The following is a 23503-nucleotide window of genomic DNA, read 5'->3' as shown; positions in this document are numbered from 1 at the left end:
TCTGTCTTAAAATTTTTTTTCCCTGTTCTTAAAAACAAAAACAAACGTTCTTTTGCCCTAATTCTATTTTTTTCAGAAATTTTTCATACTGAGGTTCTATTTACATGATGAAAAAAATACCTGTTATTTTGTTTCTGTTTTTGGTCACTGTGGTCCAAAAACCAGTCATGTTTCAAAAAGTTCAGGGAATTGAATTGTTGGGTCTTGTATGAACTGAAACCACTGATTGATAAACTAAACAAATTGCTTTTAGTAGGTTATTATTGCCTTACCAAGACCCACATCCTGATGATTCCCACTCCCCAACAAAAACTTCTTCATAGTGGATCCACTGTTATTATTTTCATATGGGGCTCAACTTAAATTATGTGTAATATAAGCACCATCAAATGCCCTGTCTCCTTTCCACCAGGAGACTGGTTTTTCATGAATGTATTTATTCCTGTCTGTAGCCACATCTTTGCCAGGCTCAAGGCTGTAGGCATTATGGGCCACAGATGCCAGGCTTCCTCAGAACTGTTTTCCAGTGCTGTCATCAAGCTCCTTCCTTCAGGGAACAGGGCTGGCAGCTGTGCATATGCTTTGGGGTCTACCATTCAGTTAAACTGCCAATGCTAGGCTCCTGTTTTCCTGGCTCCCTTGAGTTCACTCAAAGAAACAAAATGGTATTCCCATATGTCCCTTATTGTTTTCTTGGCAAATCTCCCTACCTCCTTTAACCTCCCAGATTCTAGTATGTAAGAGACAAACTTTCTTTGTCAAACTTCCTTCCCTCAGACACTGTAGACTATAATAGCATTGATTCTAAAGCAAACTGTCGTTTTAGAAAGTCTTTTTTGAGGCTGAAGTTGACTAGTTTTAAGGACTATAATAGTGTATTCCAAAAATATGCATCCCGGTGAACTGCAGTTAAAGGCAACCCAAAATGATTTACTAATTTGAATGTCAAATTTTAGAGTTGGTTCAGTTATCATTAGGAGGTACCCATTAACTGAGAGTTCAGGCATTTTGCCATATAGTGTTTTATCCTCATATTCCTGTTAAATTCCTTCTATTCAAAAAGAATCACAACACTAGATTTCTAATTTTTATATAGAGAATTAATAATAAAGGTATTATACAGTACTTATTAGAGACTTGTGAAATTAAGCAGAAGTGGATAAAGTGTAGCATTTGTTAGTAATACGTCCCTAGGATGATATAATTTGATCCCCTCTCTCTTTCTGATAAAGACAGACAGGGTATGGCAAACCAACTATTTATGACATTTAATAGACAATTTTTTTTTACTTCTAAATAAGATTTTATTCCAAGAACTTAAAGCTGGGAAGGGGAAATATTCTACTTTCACACTATTGTTGCCATACTATAAATCACGTGGAACTATTTCATTGCAGAAAATTAGTGTAGCTGAAGAAAAAGACCTCAGAGTACACCAAAGATTCACAGTTGCTATTCAGTAGCAACTTTGAATGGGACCTGGTATAATGCATGTTAAACAAATGATGAGCTGTATCATATCCCTGTCAGTCAGCTCAAGATTGCAGGTTATTTAACAGCTCATTAACAACATTGCTGTCCCTGAGCTGGTCCTGAAAAGTGGACTCTGAGCCAATTGTTGCATAAGTTCCTACAAGGTAAACAGAAGTGGGGGAAGCAAGGCAGGAGAGGGATTATCTGTTTTTCCTTTCTCTGCTCTTAAGTTGGTTTCTGATCTTCTAAATCCCCACATCCATTACCAGAGAGTGATAGGCAGGGAAGGTAGTATTAATTCAACTTTCATGTATGACCTTCACCTAAAATTTTAACATTCAGTGATATCAACAAAGACACTGTGAACAATTTCCATTGAACAATTTTCAGTTTCTTTAGCCTAAAGAAATGGACTCTCATACAACAATGTTGAGTGTAACCAGCACCATTTTGGATGAGGAAGCCGAGTTGAGTCAAGTTCAAATGAACCATCATAACTGACCCCCAAGGTGCTAGGGAATTCTGATGGATGCTTTTGCCTTATTCAGCTCTACCTAACAGGGGGCAGGGGGTGGGAGATGAGGAATCCTTATAAATGAAGTGCTTACTATAGCAAGATGAGCAGTATTATTTATGTTTTAATTCCCTGTTACAACAGATAGCATTAGCCACCTCCCTCTGCCAAAACAAAAGAACAGCAACAAACAAAACAAAACAACAGCTGAAACCCCCAAACATATACAACAGACAACACAAATACTTCAAGTAATGATTTTTTAGTAACAAAGTTTTAGTATAATAGGAGAACTTAGGATCTTCTATCCAGTTAAATCTTTTAAAAGCATTATGTCTTTACCATGTTTCTGATTTCGTGATCTTTGTGCAACTTAATATAAAGAACCAGAAGTTTCTTACTATACATAATTTTATTAAATGTGTGAAACCAGCTAATGCATGCTTATTTTCATTACTCGTTTGATCTGTCATCAGGCAAAAGACTTGAACACTTGGCAGACACATTTATTGAGAAGTTAGGAAGGGCACTTTCAAGCAAATTGATTTGTTAGGAGATAAATTATGCTATCCTAGTATTGTCATGTAAATTGCAGATTCTAGCTGCTTTCAGCTCTTCATTTTACTAGAGCCAAATAGCTTATGCTCTGATATATTTGATAATTATATTTATTTTTATCTACTTTGATATTCAAAACTATCTCCAACTATTCTTAAAAAAATCAGCCTACATATAGGTAAAGAAATATTTCTTAAAGTCAGTTTCAAAATTGATAATGCATCAGTATAAATCTGAGACAACTGGGATTTTGGTTTCCAGTGAAATATTTCGAGCACATAAATCATTGCATATGAATTTCCAATTCAGCAAATGTATTGGAAGTAATAATTCAACCATCACAGAGTTTTTCCATGCTCTGCTTGGTTTTGATACATATTATTTCACTGAGGATTGATACTTTAGTACATTTAGAAATACTTTAGTGGTAATACTTAGGCATTGGGAGGTAATTACTGAGTTCCAAATTAGTAATGCACTTAAAGAGAAATTTTAAAAATAGAATCGCAATCAACTGGTCTGACATGCTCAATTAGTCTTTGGATAGTAGGCAGTTATATTATACATGAAACATTTTTCTCAGCAGGACAGGTTTCTTTGATTTTGTTCCCAAAATAGAGTTACATTTGAAATATTGAGTAAAAATACAATATTTGATCAACTACTTCTAACAAAGAAACACAATCATCTCACCTCTTGTCAGTTTATGAATATCACAGAGTACACATTCTGTATTCTGCTTTGCAGTTATGCTTTTATAAAGAATATAAGTCAAAACTAGTAAGTGGCTAACGGGACTACTGGGTATTACAGGTAGTATTAGTTTAAGCTCTGGTTCATAGCTTAATATCTTTGGAAGTGTATAAATAATCTTTGCTTTCTCTTTTGGATTGGCTAATTCTGCTATACAACAAGTTATTAACTTTCTACTTCATTCTTATCAGTGGTGATTAGGCTCTCATTTTCCATGATTGCTGAAACCTAAATTACTCTATATAGGTTGGAATTAGTAATGGTTCTTACTATCCATTGAATATCTGCTAGGCCATGGGGTTGTCAGAGAAATGAAAATATATATTTCTGCTGTCCATCTTATTAAATGCAACAAGTAAAATGATCAGATTATTTTGTACTTCGCAAATTTTCAGTTCCCATCATTTCCATGGGAATGAACTGTGCTATGTAGAGGAATTTGAACTTTGGTCACGCTGAGTAGAAAAAAAAAAAAGAACCTTTAAAACGGTTCTAGTGATTTGCTTACTGCCGGCCCTTTACCTGCCTGGGGAAGGTTTCACTATGCATATAAGGAATACACAAATAAGTTTGACATTTTAAGAAATTTGAACAGAAAGTACAGATTACATCTGTTACGAAAATAGACTAGTTGTTTTTTGCGGTAGGCGGGCCTCTCACTGCTGTGGCCTCTCCCATTGCGGAGCACAGGCTCTGGACGTGCAGGCTCAGCGGCCATGGCTCACGGACCCAGCCGCTCCACAGCATGTGGGATCTTCCTGGACAGGGGCACGAACCCGCGTCCCCTGCATCAGCAGGCGGACTCTCAACCACTGCGCCACCAGGGAAGCCCAATAGACTAGTTTTAAATGATTGGATTCCTTTCCATCTCCTTCAAATCCATTTTACATATAGACAGTGTCATCGATTCCCTTTCCTGGATGTCACATGGCTATCTATGGTGAGCAAATAGTCTCCTGCATATCCCCATAGGATAACACCAGAGAACACATTCTTCTTTAACGAAAGGGAAGCATCGGCAACACTCATCTAAACAACAACAAAATAGGGATGTGAGCACACTCAGTATTTGAAATGTTAATTGTTAGTGTTAGTGATGTTCAGACACTGCCAAAGCTCTATGATTAGTCGTGTTCATGACTGAAGAGAATGTAAAACTTGAAAAGACATTTTAAAAATTAGATTCTTAAGGTAAAAATTACATCACCATTAAATTGTTATAAATCCACAGAAAAGTGCTTTGGCATGATGCGTTTTCTTAGATTAACTGCTTGGTCTGCGTAAGTTTGAGTAAAATATAGAGCAAATAATTTTTTCATTGAGTAAAGTAGAAAAATATCCACAATTGTATGGAATAATACGGCATTTGTAGGTTTTACTACTATACTCTGAGATGCTCACAAAATAAAAGAGATTAAGAACATCATACACACTCCAAATTTTCAGAAAACAGAATATTTCTTCAAAACATGAAAATGGCTATCTATATTATTAGCATTAGATGAGAAAATAGTAAACCGAGCCTCTGAATCCTTTATTATGTACAGATTTTCTCATAGTTATACTTTGTGATTATTGTTATATTATATTGTTATAATCTATAAGTTATACTTATAGATTATTGAGGTCTTGGAAAATACAGTTTATTATTTAAAAGCCTCATTGAAAATACTGAAAAATATTCAGTATTACAATGTTGCGTTAGTTTCAGGTGTACAACAAAGTGAATCAGTTATACGTATACATATATCCACTTTTATTTTTTTACATTCTTTTCCTGTATAGGTCATTACAGAGTATTGAGTAGAGTTCCCTGTGTTATACAGTAGGTCTTTATTAGTTATCTCTTTTATATATAGCAGTGTGTATATATCAATCCCAATCCCCCAGTTTATCCCTCCCCCTTTCCACCCTGGTAACCGTTTTGTTTTCTACATTTGTGACTTCGTTTCTGTCTTATAAATAAGTTCACTAGTATCATTTTTTTAATTAGATTCCACATATGAGTGATATATAGTATCTGTCTTTGTCTGACTTACTTCACTCAGTATGTTGATCTCTAGGTCCGTCCATGTTGCTTCAAATGGCATTATTTTGTTCTTTTTTATGGCTGTGTAATATTCCATTATATATATATGCACCACATCTTCTTTATCCTTTCATCTGTCACTGGGCATTTAGGGTGGCTCCATGTCCTGGCTATTGTAAATAATGCTGCAATGAACATTGGGGTGCATGTATTTTTTCCAATTATGGTTTTCTCCAGATATATACCCAAGAGTGGGATTGCTGGATCATATTATAGTCCTATATTTACTTTTTTAAGCAACCTCCATACTGTTCTCCATAATGGTTGTGCCAATTTACATTCCCACCAACAGTGTAGGGGAGTTCCCTTTTCTCCACATCCTCTCCAGCATTTATTGTTTGCAGATTTTTTGATGATGGCCATTCTGACTGGTGTGAGGTGATACCTCATTGTAGTTTTGATTTGCATTTCTCTAATAATTATCAGTATTGAGCATCTGTTAATGTGCTTTTTGACCATCTGTATGTCTTCTCTGGAGGAATATCTATGTAAATCTTCCAGTCATTTTTTGATTGGGTTGTTTGGTTTTTTTGATATTGAGTTGCATGAGCTGTTTGTATGTTTTGGAGATTAATCCCTTGTCGGTCGCTTCATTTGCAAATATTTTCTCCCATTTTGAGGGTTGTCTTTTCGTTTTGTTTATGGTTTCCTTTGTTGTGCTTTAAAGTTTCATTAGGTCCCATTTGTTTATTGTTGTTTTTATTTTTATTACTGTAGGGTGTGGGTCAAAAAAGATCTTGCTGTGATTTATGTGAGTGTTCTGCTTATGTTCTCCTCTAAGAGTTTTATAGTATCTGGTCTTACACTTAGGTGTTTAATCCATTTTGAGTTTATTTCTGTATATATTGTTAGAGAGTGTTCTAATTTCATTTGTTTACATGTAGCTGTCCAGTTTTCCCAGCACCACATATTGAAGAGACTGTCTTTTCTCCATTATATTTTTGCCTCTTTTGTCATAGATTAGGTGACCATAGGTGCGTGGGTTTATTTCTGTACATTTTATCCTGTTCCATTGATCTATATTTCTGTTTTTGTGCCAGTACCATACTGTTTTGATGACTGTAGCTTTGTAGTATAATCTTCAGTCAGGAAGCCTGATTCCTGCAGCTCCATTATTCTTTCTCAAGATTGCTTTGGCTATTTGGGATCTTTTGTGTTTCATACAAATTGTAGAATATTTGTTCTAATTCTGTGAAAAATGCCATTGGTAATTTGATTGGGATTGCATTGAATCTATAGGTTGCTTTGGGTAGAATAGTCATTTGACAATACTGATTCTTTCAATCTAAGATTATGGTGTATCTCTCCATCTTTTTGTGTCCTCTTTGATTTCTTTCATCAGCATTGTATACTTTTCTGGATACAGGTATTTTGCCTCCTTAGGTAGGTTTATTCCTAGGCATTTTATTCTTTTTGATATGATGGTAAATGGTATTATTTCCTCAATTTCTTTCTGATCTTTCATTGTTAGTGTATAAGAATACAAGAGATTTCTGTGTATTAATTTTGTATCCTACAACTTTACCAAATTCATTGATGAGCTCTTAGTAGTTTTCTGGTAGCATCTTTAGGATTTTCTATGTATAGTATCATGTCATCTGCAAACAGTGACAGTTTTACTTCTTTTCCAGTTTGGATTCCTTTTATTTCTTTTCTTTCTCTGATTGCCGTGACTAGAACTTCCAAAACTATGTTGAATAATAGTGGCGAGAATGGACATCCTTGTCTTGTTGTTGATCCTAGAGGAAGTGATTTCAGTTTTTCACTGTTGAGAATGATGTTAGCTGTGACTTTTTGTCATATATGACCTTTGTTATGACCTTTGTTATGTGCTAGATTCCCTCTATGCCCACTTTCTGGAGAGTTTTTGTCATAAATGGGTATTGAATTTTGTCCAAAGCTTTTTCTACACCTGTTGAGATGATCATATGGTTTTTATTCTTCAGTTTGTTAATGTGGTATATCATATTGATTGATATGCATGTATGGAGGAATCCTTGCATCCCTGGGATAAATCCCAGTTGATAATGGTGTATGATCCTTTTAATGTGTTGTTGGATTCTGTTTGCTAGTATTTTGTTGAGGAATTTTGCATCTGTGTTCATCAGTGATACTGGCCTGTATTTTTTTTGTGTGGTATCTTTGTATGGTTTTGGTATGCAGGTGATGGTGGCCTCATAGAATGAGCTTGGGAGTGTTCCTCTGCAATTTTTTGGAAGAGTTTCAGAAGGATAGGTGTTAGCTCCTCTCTAAATGTTTGATAGAATTTACCTGTGAAGCCATCTGGTCCTGGACTTTTGTTTGTTGGAAGTTTTTTAATCACAAGTTCAGTTTCAGTACTTGTGATTGGTATATTCATAGTTGCTGTTTCTTCCTGAAGGTATATATTCTTGAGCTACGGAAAAACCTCAGTCAGGCGGTATCATGTACAACAAATATCTGTGCCAGACAATAAGGCAAAACAAATGGAAAAAATATAGAAAAATATAAAAAAAACTTGTCAAGAGACTCAGAATCCAGTGTGAAAATCAGATATTTCCATAAGAATAAAAAAGTCATTTTAAAGCACTTTCCACAATAGTTCATCAAATCAAAGACTCCATTAAGTGTAAGAAACAAAATATTTTATGTGCTTCTAAGAAGATGTTACATAGTCTAATAGGCAGCGTCCCAAAGAAAGCTGGGATGCAAAAGCTGGAACCTTGAAAGAAGGAAGTACTAGTTGCTGAGGTGAGAACAAAGGACCAGAGGGATAAAAACCAGGGTAATATGTATTCACAAATTGTTTTATCTTTCTTTATTGACCAGTAGTCACTGTGTTAAGTCTACAGGCACTATGTAAGTCTAGAAGATAAAAAGGTGAGCCAAGTCATAAAGTGGTGACCCCACTATGGGGAGTAGGGGTGTGGATACTAACCATATAAATCACATTAATCAAAAATAATAAATCGGATAATCATACTAATGAGTGTATTGTTACAAATTAAGATGAGTTCTCACAAACAAGGCTTGGCAGATCTCTAAGAGCACTTTATACAGGAAACTGTTGGTGACCTATGGAGGTTCAGAGATGGTTTTCCTGGGGAAATGATGTTGGAGTTGAAGTGTGCAGATCAGGAGGCATTATCCAGATAAAAGAGAGGGTAGGTAAGTGGAAGACATTCCACACAGAACTAGGAGCATGTGCAAGGGGTTGTGGCTAGAGGAAACAAGGCATGCTGGAAGAATCTGAAGGTCAGTGTAGCTGGAGTGGAGAAACCAAAGTGGATGGTGGTATAAGATGAAGTTGAAGAGGTGGCAGAGAGGGGGACCTTCAAGATGGTGGAGGAGTAAGACGTGGAGGTCACCTTCCTCCCCACAAATACATTAAAAATACATCTACATGTGGAACAACTCCTACAGAACACCTACTGAATGCTGGCAGAAGACCTCAGATTTTCCAAAAGGCAAGAAAATTCCCACATACATGGATAGGGCAAAAGAAAAAAGAAAAAGCAGACAAAAGAATATGGATAGGACCTGCACCTCTGGGAGGGAGCTGTGAAGGAGGAAAAGTTTCCACACACTAGGAATTCCCTTCACTGTCAGAGACGGGGGGTGGTGGCGGGGGAGCTTCAGAGCCATGGAGGAGAGCACAGCAACAGGGGTGCAGAGGGCAAAGTGGAGAGATTCCCGCACAGAGGATCAGTGCCAACCAGCACTCACCAGCCTGAGAGCCTGTCTGTTCACTTGCCAAGGCGTGTGGGAGGTCGAAGCTGAGGCTCAGGCTTTGGAGTTCAGATCCCAGGGAGAGGACTGGGATTGGCTGCGTGAAGACAGCCTGAAGAGGGCTAGTGTGCCACCTCTAGCCGGGACGGAGTCTGGGAAAAAGTCTGGACCTGTGTAAGATTCAAGAGACCATTGTTTCGGGGTGCATGAGGAGAGAGGATTCCTCCCCTGTTTACCCACAGAAGGCAGAGCACTGCCTAAACAAGCTCCAGAGACCGGCGTGAGCCATGGCTATCAGCTCAGACCCCACAGATGAGCATGAAGTGCTAACGCTACTGGTGCAGTCATCAAGAAGCCTGTGTGCAAGCACAGGTCACTATCCACACCTCCCCCCCACCCTGGGAGCCTGTACAGCCCGCCACTGGCATGGTCCCATGATCCAGAGACAACTTACCCGGGAGAACACACGGCGCACCTCAGGCTGTCGCAACATCAAGCCAGCCTCTGCCACTGCAGGCTCTCCCTGTATTCTAATTATAACTGCCGTAACCCTACCTCCCCCCTGGCATGAGTGAGCCAGAGCCCCTTAATCAGCCTCTGCTTTAACCTCATCCTCTCTGGGCGGGAACAGAAGCCTGAGGGCAACCTACATGCAGAGGTGGGGCCAAAACCAAAGCTGAACCCCAGGAGCTGTGCGAACAAAGGAGAGAAAGGGAAATCTCTCCCAGCAGCCACAGGAGTGGCGGATTAAATCTCCACAATCAACTTGATGTACCCTGTATCTGCGGAACACCTGAATAGACAATGAATCCTCCCAAAATTGAAGTGGTGGACTTTGGGAGCAACTGTAGACTTGGGGTTTGCTTTCTGTATCTAATTTGTGTTCTGTTTTATGTTTATCTTAGTTTAATATTTAGGGATTATTATCATTGGTAGATTTGTTTATTGATTTGGTTGCTCTCGTCATTTTTTAAAAATATATATATATATTTTTTCCTTTATCTCTTTTTGTGAGTGTGTATGTGTATGCTTCTTTGTGTGATTTTGTCTGTATAGCTTTGCTTTTGCCATTTTTCCTAGGGTTCTGTCTGTCCGTTTTTTTCTTTTTTTTTTTTGTATATTTTTTTACCACTTTTTATCACTGGTGGATTTGTTTTTTGGTTTCGTTGCTCTCTTCTTTCTTTCTTCTTCTTCTTATTATTATTTTACTTTTTATTTTTTAATACTATACTTTTTATTTTAATAACTTTATTATATTTTACTTGTTTTTTTTTCTTTCTTTTTTTCTTTCTTTCTTTTTTTTTCTCCCTTTTTTTCTGAGCCATGTTGCTGACAGGGTCTTGGTGCTCCGGCCGAGTGTCAGGCTTGAGCCTCTGAGGTAGGAGAGCCAAGTTCAGAACATTGGATCACCAGAGACCTCCCGGCCCCATGTAATATCAATTGGCGAGAGCTCTCCCAGAGATCTCCGTCTCAACACTAAGACCCAGCTCCACCCAACGGCCAGCAAGCTCCAGTGCTGGACACCCCATGCCAAACAACTAGCAAGACAGGGACACAACCCCACCCATTAGCAGAGACGCTGCCTGAAATCATAATAAGGTCACAGACATCCCAAAACACACCACTGGATGCAGCCCTGCCCACCAGAAAGACAAGGTCCAGCCCCAGAACACAGGCACCAGTCCTCTCCACAAAGAAGCCTACACAACCCACTGAACCACCCTTACCCACTGGGGGCAGACACCAAAAACAACAGGAACTATGAACCTGCAGCCTGTGAAAAGGAGACCCCAAACACGGTAAGTTAAGCAAAATGAGAAGACAGAGAAATATGAAGCATATGAAGGAACAAGGTAAAAACCAACCATACCAAACAAATGAAGAGGAAATAAGCAGTCTACCTGAAAAGGAATTCAAAGTAATGATAGTAAACATGATTCAAAATCTTTAAAATAGAATGGAGCAAATACAAGAAACGTTTAACAAGGACCTAGAAGAACTGAAGAGCAAACAATGATGAACCACACAATAAATGAAATTAAAAATTTTCTAGGAGGAATCAATAGCAGAATAACTGATGCAGAAGAATGGATAAGTGACCTGGAAGATAAAATAGTGGAAATAATTACCACAGAGAAGAATAAAGAAAAAAGAATGAAAAGAGTTGAGGACAGTCTCAGAGACCTCAGGGACCACATTAAACACAGGAACATTTGAATTATAGGGGTTCCAGAAGAAGAAGAGAAAAAAAAAGGGTCTGAGAAAATATTTGAAGAGATTATAGTTGAAAACTTCCCTAAGATGGGAAAGGAAATAATCAAGTCCAGGAAGGGCAGAGAGTCCCATACAGGATAAATCCAAGGAGAAATACTGCAAGACACATATTAATCAAACTATCAAAAATTAAATACAAAGAAAAAATATTAAAAGCAACAAGGGAAAAGCAACAAATAACATACAACGGAATCCCCATAAGGTTAGCAGCTGATCTTTCACCAGAAACTCTGCAAGCCAGAAGGGAGTAGCAGGACATATTTAAAGTGATGAAAGGGAAAACCCTACAGCCAAGATTACTCTACCCAGCAAGGATCTCATTCAGATTCAACCAAGTAATTAAAACCTTTACAGACAAGCAAAACTTAAGGGAATTCAGCACCACCAAACCAGGTTTACAACAAATTCTAAAGGAGCTTCTCTAGGCAGGAAACACAAGAGAAGGAAAAGACCTACAAAAACAAATCCAAGACAATTAAGAAAATGGTAATAGGAACATACATATTGATAATTTCCTTACATGTAAATGGATTAAATGCTCCAGCCAAAAGACATAGACTGGCTGAATGGATAGAAAAACAACACCCATATATATGCTGTCTCCACTTCAGGCCTAGAGACACATAAACAGACTGAAAGTGAGGGGATGAAAAAAGATATTCCAGGCAAATGAAATCAAAAGAAAGCTGGATAGCAGTTCTCATATCAGACAAAATAGGCTTTAAAATAAAGATTATTACAAGAGACAAAGAAGGATACTACCCAGTGATCAGTGGATCAATCCAAGAAGAAGATATAGCAAGTGTAAATATTTATGCATCCAACATAGGAGCACCTCAGTACATAAGGCAAATGCTAACAGCCATAAAAGGGAAAATAGACAGTGACACAATCATAGTAGGGGAAACCTCACTTTTGCCAATGGACAAATCATCCAGAATGAAAATAAATAATGAAACACAAGCTTCAAATGATATATTAAACAAGTTGGACTTAATTGATATTTATAGGACATTCCATCCAAAAACAACAGAATACACTTTCTTCTCAAGTGCTCATGGAACATTCTCCAGGGTAGATCATATCCTGGGTCACAAGTCAAGCTTTGGTCAATTTAAGAAAATTGAAATCATCTCAAATATCTTTTCCAACCACAACACTATGAGACTAGATATCAATTAGAGGGAAAAAATCTGTAAAAACTACAAACACATGGAAGCTAAACAATACCCTACTAATTAAACAAGAGATCACTGAAGAAATAAAGGAGGAAATCAAAAAATACCTAGAAGCAAATGACAGTGACAACACGATGACCTAAAACCTATGGGATGCAGCAAAAGCAGTTCTAAGACAGAAGTTTAAACCGATACAATCCCACCTCAAGAAACAAGAAACATCTCAAATAAACAACCTAACCTTACACCTAAAGCAATTAGAGAAAGAAGAACAAAAAAGCCCCAAAGTTAGCAGAAGGAAAGAAATCATAAAGATCAGATCAGAAATAAGTGAAAAAGAAATGAAGGAAACAATAGCAAAGATCAGTAAAACTAAAAGCTGGTTCTTTGAGAAGATAAACAAAATTGATAAACCATTAGCCAGTCTCATCAAGATAAAAAGGTAGAAGATTCAAATCAACAGAATTAGAAATGAAAAAGGAGAGGTAAAAATTGACCCTGCAGAAATACAAAGAATCATGTGGAATCACTACAAGCAACTCCATGCCAATAAATGGACAACCAGGAAGAAATGGACCAATTGTTAGAAAAGCACAACCTTCCGAGACTGAACCAGGAAGAGATAGAAAATATAAACACACCAATCACAAGCACTGGAATTGAAACTGTGATTAAAAATCTTCCAACAAACAAAACCCCAGGTCCAGATGGCTTCACAGGCAAATTCTATCAAACATTTAGAGAAGAGGTAACACTTATCCTTCTCAAACTCTTCCAAAATATAGCAGAGGGAGGAACACTCCCAAACTCATTCTACGAGACCACCATCACCCTGATACCAAAACCAGACAAAGATGTCACAAAAAAAGAAAACTATAGACAAATATAACTGATGAACATAGATGCAAAATCCTCAACAAAATACTAGCAAAGAAAGTCCAACAGCACATTAAAAGGATCATACACCATGGTCATGTGGGGTTTATCCCAGGAATGCAAGGATTCTTCAATATACGCAAATCAATCAATGTGATGCACCACATTAACAAACTGAAGGGTAAAACCATATGATAATCTTAATATATGCAGAAAAAGCTTATGACAAAATTCAACACCCATTTATGATAAAAAGCTATTTAGAAAGTAGGCATAGAGGGAACTTACCTCAACCTAATAAAGGCCATGTACGACAAACCGCAGCCAACATCATTCTCAGTGGTGAAAAACTTAAACCTTTTCCACTAAGATCAGGAACAAGACAAGGTTGCCCATTCTCACTGATGTTATTCCACATAGTTTTGGAAGTTTTAGCCACAGCAATCAGAGAAGAAAAAGAGATAAAAGGAAGTCAAAATGGAAAAGAAGAAGTAAAGCTGTCACTGTTTGCAGATGACATGATACTATACATAGAGAATCTTAAAGATGCTATCAGAACACTACCAGAGCTAACAAATGAATTTGGTAGAGTAGCAGGATAGAAAATTAATGCACAGAAATCTCTTTCATTCTTATACACTAATGATGAAAAATCTGAAAGAGAAATTAAGGGAACAGTCCCATTTACCATTGCAACAAAAAGAATACCTAGGAATAAACCTATCTAAGGAGACAGAAGACATATATGCAGAAAACTGTAAGACACTGATGACAGAAATTAAAGATGATACAAACAGATGGAGAGATTGACCATGTTCTTGGATTGGAAGACTCTACATTGTGAAAATGACTATACTACCCAAAGCAATCTACAGATTCAATGCAATCCCTAGCAAACTACCACTGGCATTTTTCACAGAACTAGAAAAAATTCCACAATTTTTGTATGGAAACACAAAAGACCCCGAATAGCCAAAGCAATCTTGAGAAAGAAAAACGGAGCTGGAGGAATCAGGCTCCCTGATTTCAGACTGAACTACAAAGCTACAGTAATCAAGACAGTATGGTACTGGCACAAAAATGGAAATATAGATCAGTGGAATAGGATGGAAAGCCCAGAGATAAATCCACACACCTGTGATCACCTTATCTTTGATAAAGGAGACAAGAATATACAACGGAGAAAAGACAGCCTCTTCAATAAGTGGTGCTGGGAAAACTGGACAGCTACATGTAAAAGGATGAAATTAGAACACCATACACAGAAATAAACTCAAAATGGCTAAAGGCCTAAATGTAAGGCCAGACACTCTAAAACTCTTAGAGGAAAACATAGGCAGAACACTCTTTGACATAAATCACAGCAAGATCCTTTTTGACCTACCTCTTAGAGAAATGGAAATAAAAACAAAAGTAACAAATGGGACCTAATGAAACTTAAAAGCTTTTGCACAGCAAAGGAAACCGTAAACAAGATGAAAAGACAACCTTCAGAATGGGAGAAAAGATTGGCAAATGAAGCAACTGACAAGTGCTTAATCTGCAAAGTATATAAACAGCTCGTGCAGCTGAATATCAAAAAAACAACCAGATCAAAAAATGGGCAGAAGATCTAAATTGACGTTTCTCGAAAGAAGATATATAGATTGCCAACAAACACATGAACGGATGCTCAACATCACTAACCATTAGAGAAATACAAATGAGAAGTACAATGAGGTATCACCTCACACCGGTCAGAATGGCCATCATCAAAAAAATCTACAAGCAATAAATGCTGAAGTGGGTGTGGAGAAAAGGGAACCCTGTTGCACTGTTGGTGGGAATGTAACTTGATACAGTCACTATGGAGAACAGTATGGAGGGTCCTTAAAAAACTAAAAATAGAACTACCATATGACTCAGCAATCCCACTGATGGGTATATACCCTGAGAAAACCATAATTCAAAATAGTCATGTACCACAATGTTCATTGCAACCCTATTTACAATAGCCAGGACATGGAAGCAACCTAGGTGTCCATGGACACATGAATGGATAAAGAAGTTGTGACACATATATACAGTGGAATGTTACTCAGCCATAAAAGGAAACGGAGTTGAGTTATTTGTAGTGAGGTTGATGGACCTAGAGTGTGTCATACAGAGTGATGTAAGTCAGAAAGAGAAAAACAAATACCATATGCTAACTCATATATATGGAATCTAAAAAAAAAACAAACCAGAAACTGCTTCTGATGAACCTAGGGGCAGGACAGGAATAACGACACAGATGTAGAGAATGGACTTGAGGACACCGGGACAGGGAGGTGTAAACTGGGAAGAAGTGAAAGAGTAGGATTGGCATATATACACTACCAAATGTAAAATAGATAGCTAGTGGGAAGCAGCTGCATAGCACAGGGAGATCAGCTCGGTGCTTTGTGACCGCCTAGAGAGGTTGGATAGGGAGGGTTGGCGGAGACGTAAGAGAGAGGCGATATGGGGATATGTGTATAAATATAGCTGATTCACTTCGTTGTACAGCAGAAACTAACACAATATTGTAAAGCAATTATACTCCGATAAAGATGTTAAAAAATAAATAAATTTAAAAAATGCAAAAAAACAAAAAATAGGTGGGCAGAGGCCAGATCATTTGTGCAGTGTTGTTGGTCTTAAATGCTTGTTCTTAGGTGTCAGAGTGTGTGAGATGGAATCCCAGCTGTCACTTGCTAGACATGAACCTAAAGCAAGTTCTTTAATCTTTCTGTGCCTTCATTTCCTTATTTGTGATATAGAAATAATAATATTATCTGCCCTCAGATATTTTTGGATTAAATGAATATCAAATATTGGAGTTTATTATCTATCATATTATTATTTGCATTATATTATTTTTGTGTTATGTATTACATTATAGCATTATAATATAATACTCTTATTTGTCATTTTGGTTTTGTTTATATTAAGAGGAAAAATAAATATGTTTTTTACTGTGGTGGCAATAATCTAACAGATGAAATAATTAATGATATTGTAGAGAGAAGGGGAAACTATAGGTACTTTGTCTTTGAATAGGTAAGAGAAGCAGCACAGGGAAATTAATTGCCCTTAGATCTTATTGGGGACTAGTAAATGGATAGAGTTTATTATGGAAGGATGAGGAAATTTTATTCTAATTGCTTCCATTTTATAAGTGAAATAAGAGGCAAAGTCATCACAAAGGGTAAAGGGTGAGTAGGGGTTAGTGGAGATTTGAAGAAAGAGAAGAGGGTAGAAATACCATACGAAAGGCTTGGAGAGTTAATCGACTAAGGGATATAGTATGATTGCTAGGCATCATGAAGAGCCTACCGAGGTTTCTAATCATGAATTTAAAGGAAGACCAGGCGTGTGGGTTTTATATATGCTTAGGTGCAGGGACAGAGCAGATGCAAATTGTGTTTAATCAGAGTTACAGTTTTACCAGGGGAGTATGTTGAAGGAAGAAAAGGACAAAGTGACTAAAAGTATGTTGTGGACTGAATATTTGTGTCCCCCAAGATTTATATGTTGAAGCCCTAACTCCCCATGTGACCAAATTTAGAGAAAGGGTCTGTGAGGGAATGATAAAGGTTGCATGATTTCATAAGGGTGGGACCTTAATGCAATAGGGTTGGTGTTCTTATAAGAAGTGGAAGAGACACCATAGTTCTCTCTGTGCTTTTATACATGCACTCAGAGAATGGCCTTGTGTGAGGACTCTAGGGACAAAGGAGATGGATCTGCAAGGCAGGAAGAAAGCTCTCAACAGAAACCGAACCCTGCCAAACCTTAATCTCAACTTCCAGCCCCGAGAACTAAGAGAAATAAACTTATGTTGTTTAAGGCACCCAGCCTGTGGTATTTTATTTTGGGAGCCTAGCAGACCAACACACCAGGGGAGTATGTTGGAAGGAAAAAAGGACAAGTTGTCTAAAAATATATGCAAGGAAGTAAATATAATAATGGACTGTGAAGTCTAAGTCAGATAAGGAGGGAAGGGAACATGGTGTTGGGGATTGAATGATGTACATCAAAAGTTAAGTAAGGTCAGGACTTCCCTGGCAGTCCAGTGCTTAAGACTTCACCTTCCAATGCAGGAGGTGCGGGTTCAATCCCTGGTCAGGGAGCTAAGATCCCACATGCCTCGTGGCCAGAAAACCAAAACAGAAGCAATCTTGTAACAAATTCAATAAAGACTTTAAAAATGGTCCACATCAAAAAAAAAATTTTTTTAAGTTAAGTAACGTCAAAGGATTGGAAGTCCCAGTGCTGCTGAAGTCTCGACTGGAAAATAGGAGAGTAGGAGAGTAGGAGAGTAGGATATTTGACATTGAGATTTTGGAGGAGATGTCGTTATTTATTGGTAATGGCAAGGTCTAGGAGTATGGCTGTAAATAGAAGACAGATTTATGGAAGGCAAGGAGTCAGAGAACTAAGAAATCATGATATTGAATAGATATTCTGTGTGGTTATTGAAATCGCTAAGAAATTAACTGAGTGATGGAGACAAAGGCAGAAATTCCAAAGGCAAAATATTCAAGGAATGGATATAGATATAAGTACATAGATTTGAGTGATATTTAAAAGCAAAATCAACAGGAATTGGTCATGAATTAAAATGAGATAGAAGAACAATAGGGAGAGGGAGCCATTAAGGATAACTCACTGGTCCCTGACTTGAGCTACTGGATGAATCATGGTATCATTGGTAAGTTAGGGAAGACTGTGAGAAGATCAGGAGCTTGATCTTGGATATTCTAAATTTGACGTGACCTTGGGATATCCCAGCGAAGATATCAAGGAAGTGGGCTGGTATTTTGGTACTCAGAGCAGGGTTCATCCTGGAAATAAAAATCTGTGAAGTATCTGATGATGGGTGGTAATTGAATTCCACGACAGTTGTGCCATTGCCTACGAAGTAAGTATAGAAAGAGGAGAGGAGAAGCCGAAGACTGGGCTTTGAGTAACTTCAGTATTTAATGAACAGATTGAGGAGTATGAGCCTTAAGGGAGACTGAGTAGGAAGTTGAAAGAGAGATAAAGAAGCCAGGAAGGTATGAAGTCACAGAAGCCAAGGGAAGAGAATCTTTTAAAAAGGAAGGTGTAGCCAGTAGTGTTGAAAGCTAATGAGACCAAGTAGCCTGAGAGCATAAAAATCTCATTAGATTTAATGACATGGAGGTTATTGGTGATCTTAGTAAAAACTTCATTAATGGACTAATGGAGGTGGAAGATAAGTTAGAGATAGGTGACTGAGGCAGAGGTGAGGAAAACGCAAAAAGAGAAAGCAGGTTAAACCACGTTTTCAAGAGTTTTAAAGGGGAAGAAAAGACATGTGGCAGTTAGAAGGGTCAATCAAAGTAAGGATGGATATATATATATATATACACACACACACACACATATATATATATACATATACATATATATGTGTATGTATAGTGTGGGTGTGTGTATTGTCTTAGTTAACATATATATAATTTTATTTTCAAGATGGCAGGAACTTGAGCCTATTTAAATCTTGATGAAATGTATATAATTGGGAATTTTAATATGAATTTAATATGTTAGTGAGGAAAACATAAATGATAGTGGAAAAGTAGGAGGGGATGGTATCCTAACCACAGGTGATAGTTTCTAGGAGGACTAACAACTCCTCTAGTCCAACAGGAGGGAAAGAGAGCTGGACTACCCCAGGACTCAGTCATCTTAATTGTGTTCTATCTTCTCTCTTTCTGGGTGATCTAATCCTTTTTTACAAGAAAGTGTTGTGGAGGATTGGTGCAGTGGGCCTCATGGTCTCAAAGCAGCCATGAGAAAGGAGAACACAAGCTCCATCTTCTGCTGCAGGCAGGTTGGTGAGATGTGAGAGAGGAAATAGCTACCACCTGAGCATATTATGGGAGAAGCAGCCTTGCCAGGTTTCAACTAAGGAAAGGCAGGGGCCCCTCAGAAAAGACTTGGAAAATGTAGGGGAGTTTGCCATTCCTGAGAACACATTGGAAAGTTTGGGTGGACCATGATAACTAAGAAAATATTTGTTATTGGCAAGAAGATAATTTTCAATCTAAAATCAAGTAGTTGAGCAAAGTGGTAGAGGTGACTGAAGACAACTGTAAAGTGAAAGGCAGACCTTTTATTCAAGGAATTTGGCCATAAGAGAAAAGAAGGAGATGGAATTAAATTCTATTTGGCTTTTTGTCTTCTATAATCTAGCTAGTTACCTGTGCTATTTCACTTCCATTTTTTTTCCTTAACATGAACTCTATTCAGGTTCATTTTCTGTACATAATACTTCCTAAAATTCTTTTTCTCTGAGCCATGTTTATGCTTTTCCCCCTGCCCAGAATACCATTTAAGTCCTTTTTCACCTTTATGAACACAACTCTCCTTGTAAGGACCCTTTAAAATTTACCTCTTAACTTTCTCTTTGTTTTATAGTATTTTTTCACTCTGAAATAATTGACGTTTGTTGTAAAACCATTTGGAAAATACTTGAAATTATAAATATAATCCACATAATACTATCACTCAGATATATCACGCTGTATGTATTATTTTCAACACCAGTACTTGTAAATTGCTAAGTCTTTACTGTTCCACTAAATATTTATAACAAAATTTTAATGGCTCTCTAATATTCTATGGTATAGATGTACCATATTTCATTTAACCATTCTCCTAATATTAACCAACTTAGATCATTCCCATTTTTCCTGCTGTAAATAAAACATTATCTTTTACATAAATACTTGTCTACACAATAACACTTTTAGAGCAAAAATCTTTTAAGTAGATTACTGGTTCAAAGGGTAAATGTTTTATAAAGGCTCTAAATGTATAGAGGTAGATTATTTTCCAGAAAGACTATAATAAATTATCCTCCTGCAGACATCATTTATCAGTATATAGGCACCCCTCCATTGTCAGCATGGAATATTTTTAAAAGTTTTAATGTCCTAAGTGGAAAAATGGCTTCCCATTGGGATTTTCATCTGCTTGTATTTGATTACTAATTAAGGTGAATATTTTTTCTTATAGTTATTGATTACTGGATGTTTTCTTCTTTGTATTGTCTAGTCATGCCCTTTAATACACAAAACATAGTATTTTTAATTGAATTATAAAAGATCATTAGTATTGTTAATCTAATTGTAAAATTTTGTTACATGCTAATTATCTTGCTCTGTATTATATTGGTTGTTATTTTCACCCTAACTACTGTTTTCGCAGTAAAACATATCACACATATCTAATCATTACAGAATTCTCCATTCTCAGAAGTCATGTAGCACTCTAGAGTTTCACTCCACAATCTTAAAATTGCACTCTCTACTGTCTTGTGTTGTTCATTAATAGTTTCTTTTATATTAATCTTTTATAGCCACAGAGATAGTAACTTGCTTGAGAACAAGCATAGGGAGTATGTTTATCATTATTCCTAGATTTGTAATTGGTATTGTGTTATTGACTTCTAATTTGCTTCTGGGATTATCATTATGTATATGCCCATCAAAATATATAGCAAATTAACTCATTGTGTGTTAATTACCATTATGTTCTAGAAAAATTTATGTATATTTACAGCCGTTGGGAATAGGTTGTTTTTCTTGAGACTATCTTTATGCTTGTGGTAAGATCTGGGAAAAAATATCCCTGGGGTATATTAAAATTATTTCAAAAGTTTTAGGATTGTATATTAAAGAAACATTCTGTCGTGAGCATGTTACTTGTATCATAGTTAAGTGAAAGGTGGTGTGAGCCATCTGATAAATGATTTCTTTTTTCACGTCAAGCAGCCCAGCTTTTCTGAGCATGCTGGCTTTGCAAGGATTTATAGTTCCCTGCCTTCATGCTGGAGTTACTTCAGCTTTCCGTGATGCATTCCAACTAATCTGGAGGTTAAGGCATTCCTTGATCATGGATAGATCTGATTGCTACTCAGCCCTGGAATTCTTTATAAAATTCCAGAACGTGGGCTAGAAATTGACTTAGGGAATCCAATAAAGTTGCAAGTCTTGGCAGTCATCCAAGCTAAATTTATAGACTGGAAGAAATATGGGCTTTCCATTGTTCTCTTTTTCACCTTTCTGGGTTTCTTTTGTGTGTATGTGAGTGTGTGAGTGTAAATTTATCATTTTGCTGACGTTGGAGTGGAAATAATCATTGAGGAAATCCAGCTAAAGAATTTTCACTTTGGATCCTCCGTGGTCTTTCCGAACTTTGACCCAAACCTGCACCAAAAATGAATTTGTTCTCCCTCTCTAGGATGCTGGTGTCATAAAATAAGAAGTTGTTCTTGAAAATGAATCATGCTAGTATAACAGCTGATGTACACATTTGCCAGCTAGGTACAACTCCCAAATCCCCGTTCTTCCCCTGGCTCTGTGGGAGCCTTCTTTTTGAGACATGATCTGAGAAAATGTGATCATATGTATTGTTTCTGTTCATTCTGTGAAATGGTAATGGGGGCAAGAAAACAAGCTCTGAAGCCTCTTACAGATTTCAGTGTTTTTGTGTGTGCCTGATGCTCTGTAGTACGTGGAGATCCAAGCAATCCTCTCCTATCTGATCAATGAAAATCTGTCTTGTTCTTACAGAATGGATTTGCTGTTGTGAGGCCCCCAGGCCATCACGCTGAAGAATCCACAGCCATGTAAGTACCAGGGACTGTTGCCCATCTCCAAGCGCCACGGTTCCTGGCGGTCACCTGCCCCGTGCATGTCTCTGAAGCCTCTAATTGTTAGCAGATGGACTGAGAAATCTTGCGAGGTACTCCCAGAAGCAGATTTATGGCTTCAGAGATCATATAGCATTTTAAAAAATGCTCTGAACATTATTTATAATGGTTTTCCTGGCTGATTTGCTTTCTTATTTCTCTGTTCTTCTCTATTCCGCAGGGGGTTCTGCTTTTTTAATTCAGTTGCAATTACCGCCAAATACTTGAGAGACCAACTAAATATAAGCAAGATATTGATTGTAGATCTGGTATGTATTCCTGGCCAGAGCTGCATTTTCAGTGACTCTAGATAAAAGGGAGTGTATTTGTATTTCTCTGTTAGGTTGCCTTGCTTTTCGCACTTGCAAACAACTGAAGGGTGTGTTTCCTTTGAATGTGGAAACTCATTAAATTCAGGATTGCAGTTCTGAAACCATAAACATTCACGTTTCACTTTCATGGTGTTAACTGCAATTTAATGAGAAGAAGGCGCAGATCAGGGCAACTTTTATGATGCTTAAATGAATTGATACTTCCACAGTTAAAATAACCCAACAGAACCTGAATTTACTTTTCCCTGCAGAATATAGACTTTAAATAGTCAGATGTGCTGGAAAGAATGCTGTTGCTTTGGTAACCAATTGGCCACTTCCCCTGGTTAGCAATCATATTGCTTGTTGTGCAACAGTGGTATTATTAAAACAAGTCAGCATGTCATTTTTTCTGAAAAGATCTCAGATCATGTATGCCAGTTTGGGATGACTCCCGGCAGGAACCCTGAGTGATTAAAAGTCAGAGGCATTAGATTAGTCTTGCATTTTAACATGATGCATTCTTACACAATGGAGTTATAATTAGTTTAACAAATGGTTTGTTTAAATGCAGATGACACTTGGCAGGTTGTCTATAGTATATTTGTGAATAATGAGCTGGAGATCTGCCCCATACAAAAGGACCAACCCAGGAAAGGGCGAAAGAGAGCTGACTGGTGATTTATGAGCCCCGTTTTCGGTTTGCCTCCAGTTCACGAGGAGGTGTAATAGGTTGTCTGACAAAGCATAGACAGGAAATGAACCCTGGCATCCAAAGCTAACCTGCTACATCTGCACTTAATTAATTTTTGCAGGTGATAAAAGATTTAAAGGCAAAATATGTTAAAAGTTTTTTTTGAAGTGCAAGCCTTAATAGTCTAAATCTTGTTCGTATCTGCACTCATAATTAAATCTTATTGGGAAGTCGTGGCCTCCCTGTCCCGCCCTCCGATTCAGTTAAGCAGGCACACCAAAGGGTTGAGAGAGCACAAACCAAGCCATGTGAAGAAATACTTAGTCAAGTTAAAATGAAGATAAAAGGAA

At 37.3% G+C, this 23503-nt stretch overlaps 1 protein-coding gene across 12 annotated transcripts in view; it reads left to right on the top strand.

Moving 5' to 3' along the window:
• The window catches only part of HDAC9 (histone deacetylase 9), a 576603-nt gene that overhangs the window by 347233 nt on the left and 205867 nt on the right, over positions 1-23503 (top strand). For all 12 annotated transcript variants that reach the window (XM_073809646.1, XM_033862982.2, XM_033862975.2 and 9 more), the window contains 2 exons: positions 22030-22085; positions 22330-22417. In XM_073809646.1, the coding sequence (XP_073665747.1) occupies positions 22030-22085; positions 22330-22417 (144 nt within the window). The remainder of the gene's footprint in view (positions 1-22029; positions 22086-22329; positions 22418-23503) is intronic.

The sequence above is a fragment of the Tursiops truncatus genome, chromosome 9 (assembly GCF_011762595.2).
Source record: "Tursiops truncatus isolate mTurTru1 chromosome 9, mTurTru1.mat.Y, whole genome shotgun sequence".
Classification (NCBI taxonomy): Eukaryota; Metazoa; Chordata; class Mammalia; order Artiodactyla; family Delphinidae; genus Tursiops; species Tursiops truncatus.
Note: the sequence above shows the minus strand (reverse complement) of the source record. Positions and strands in the feature narration are given on the sequence as shown.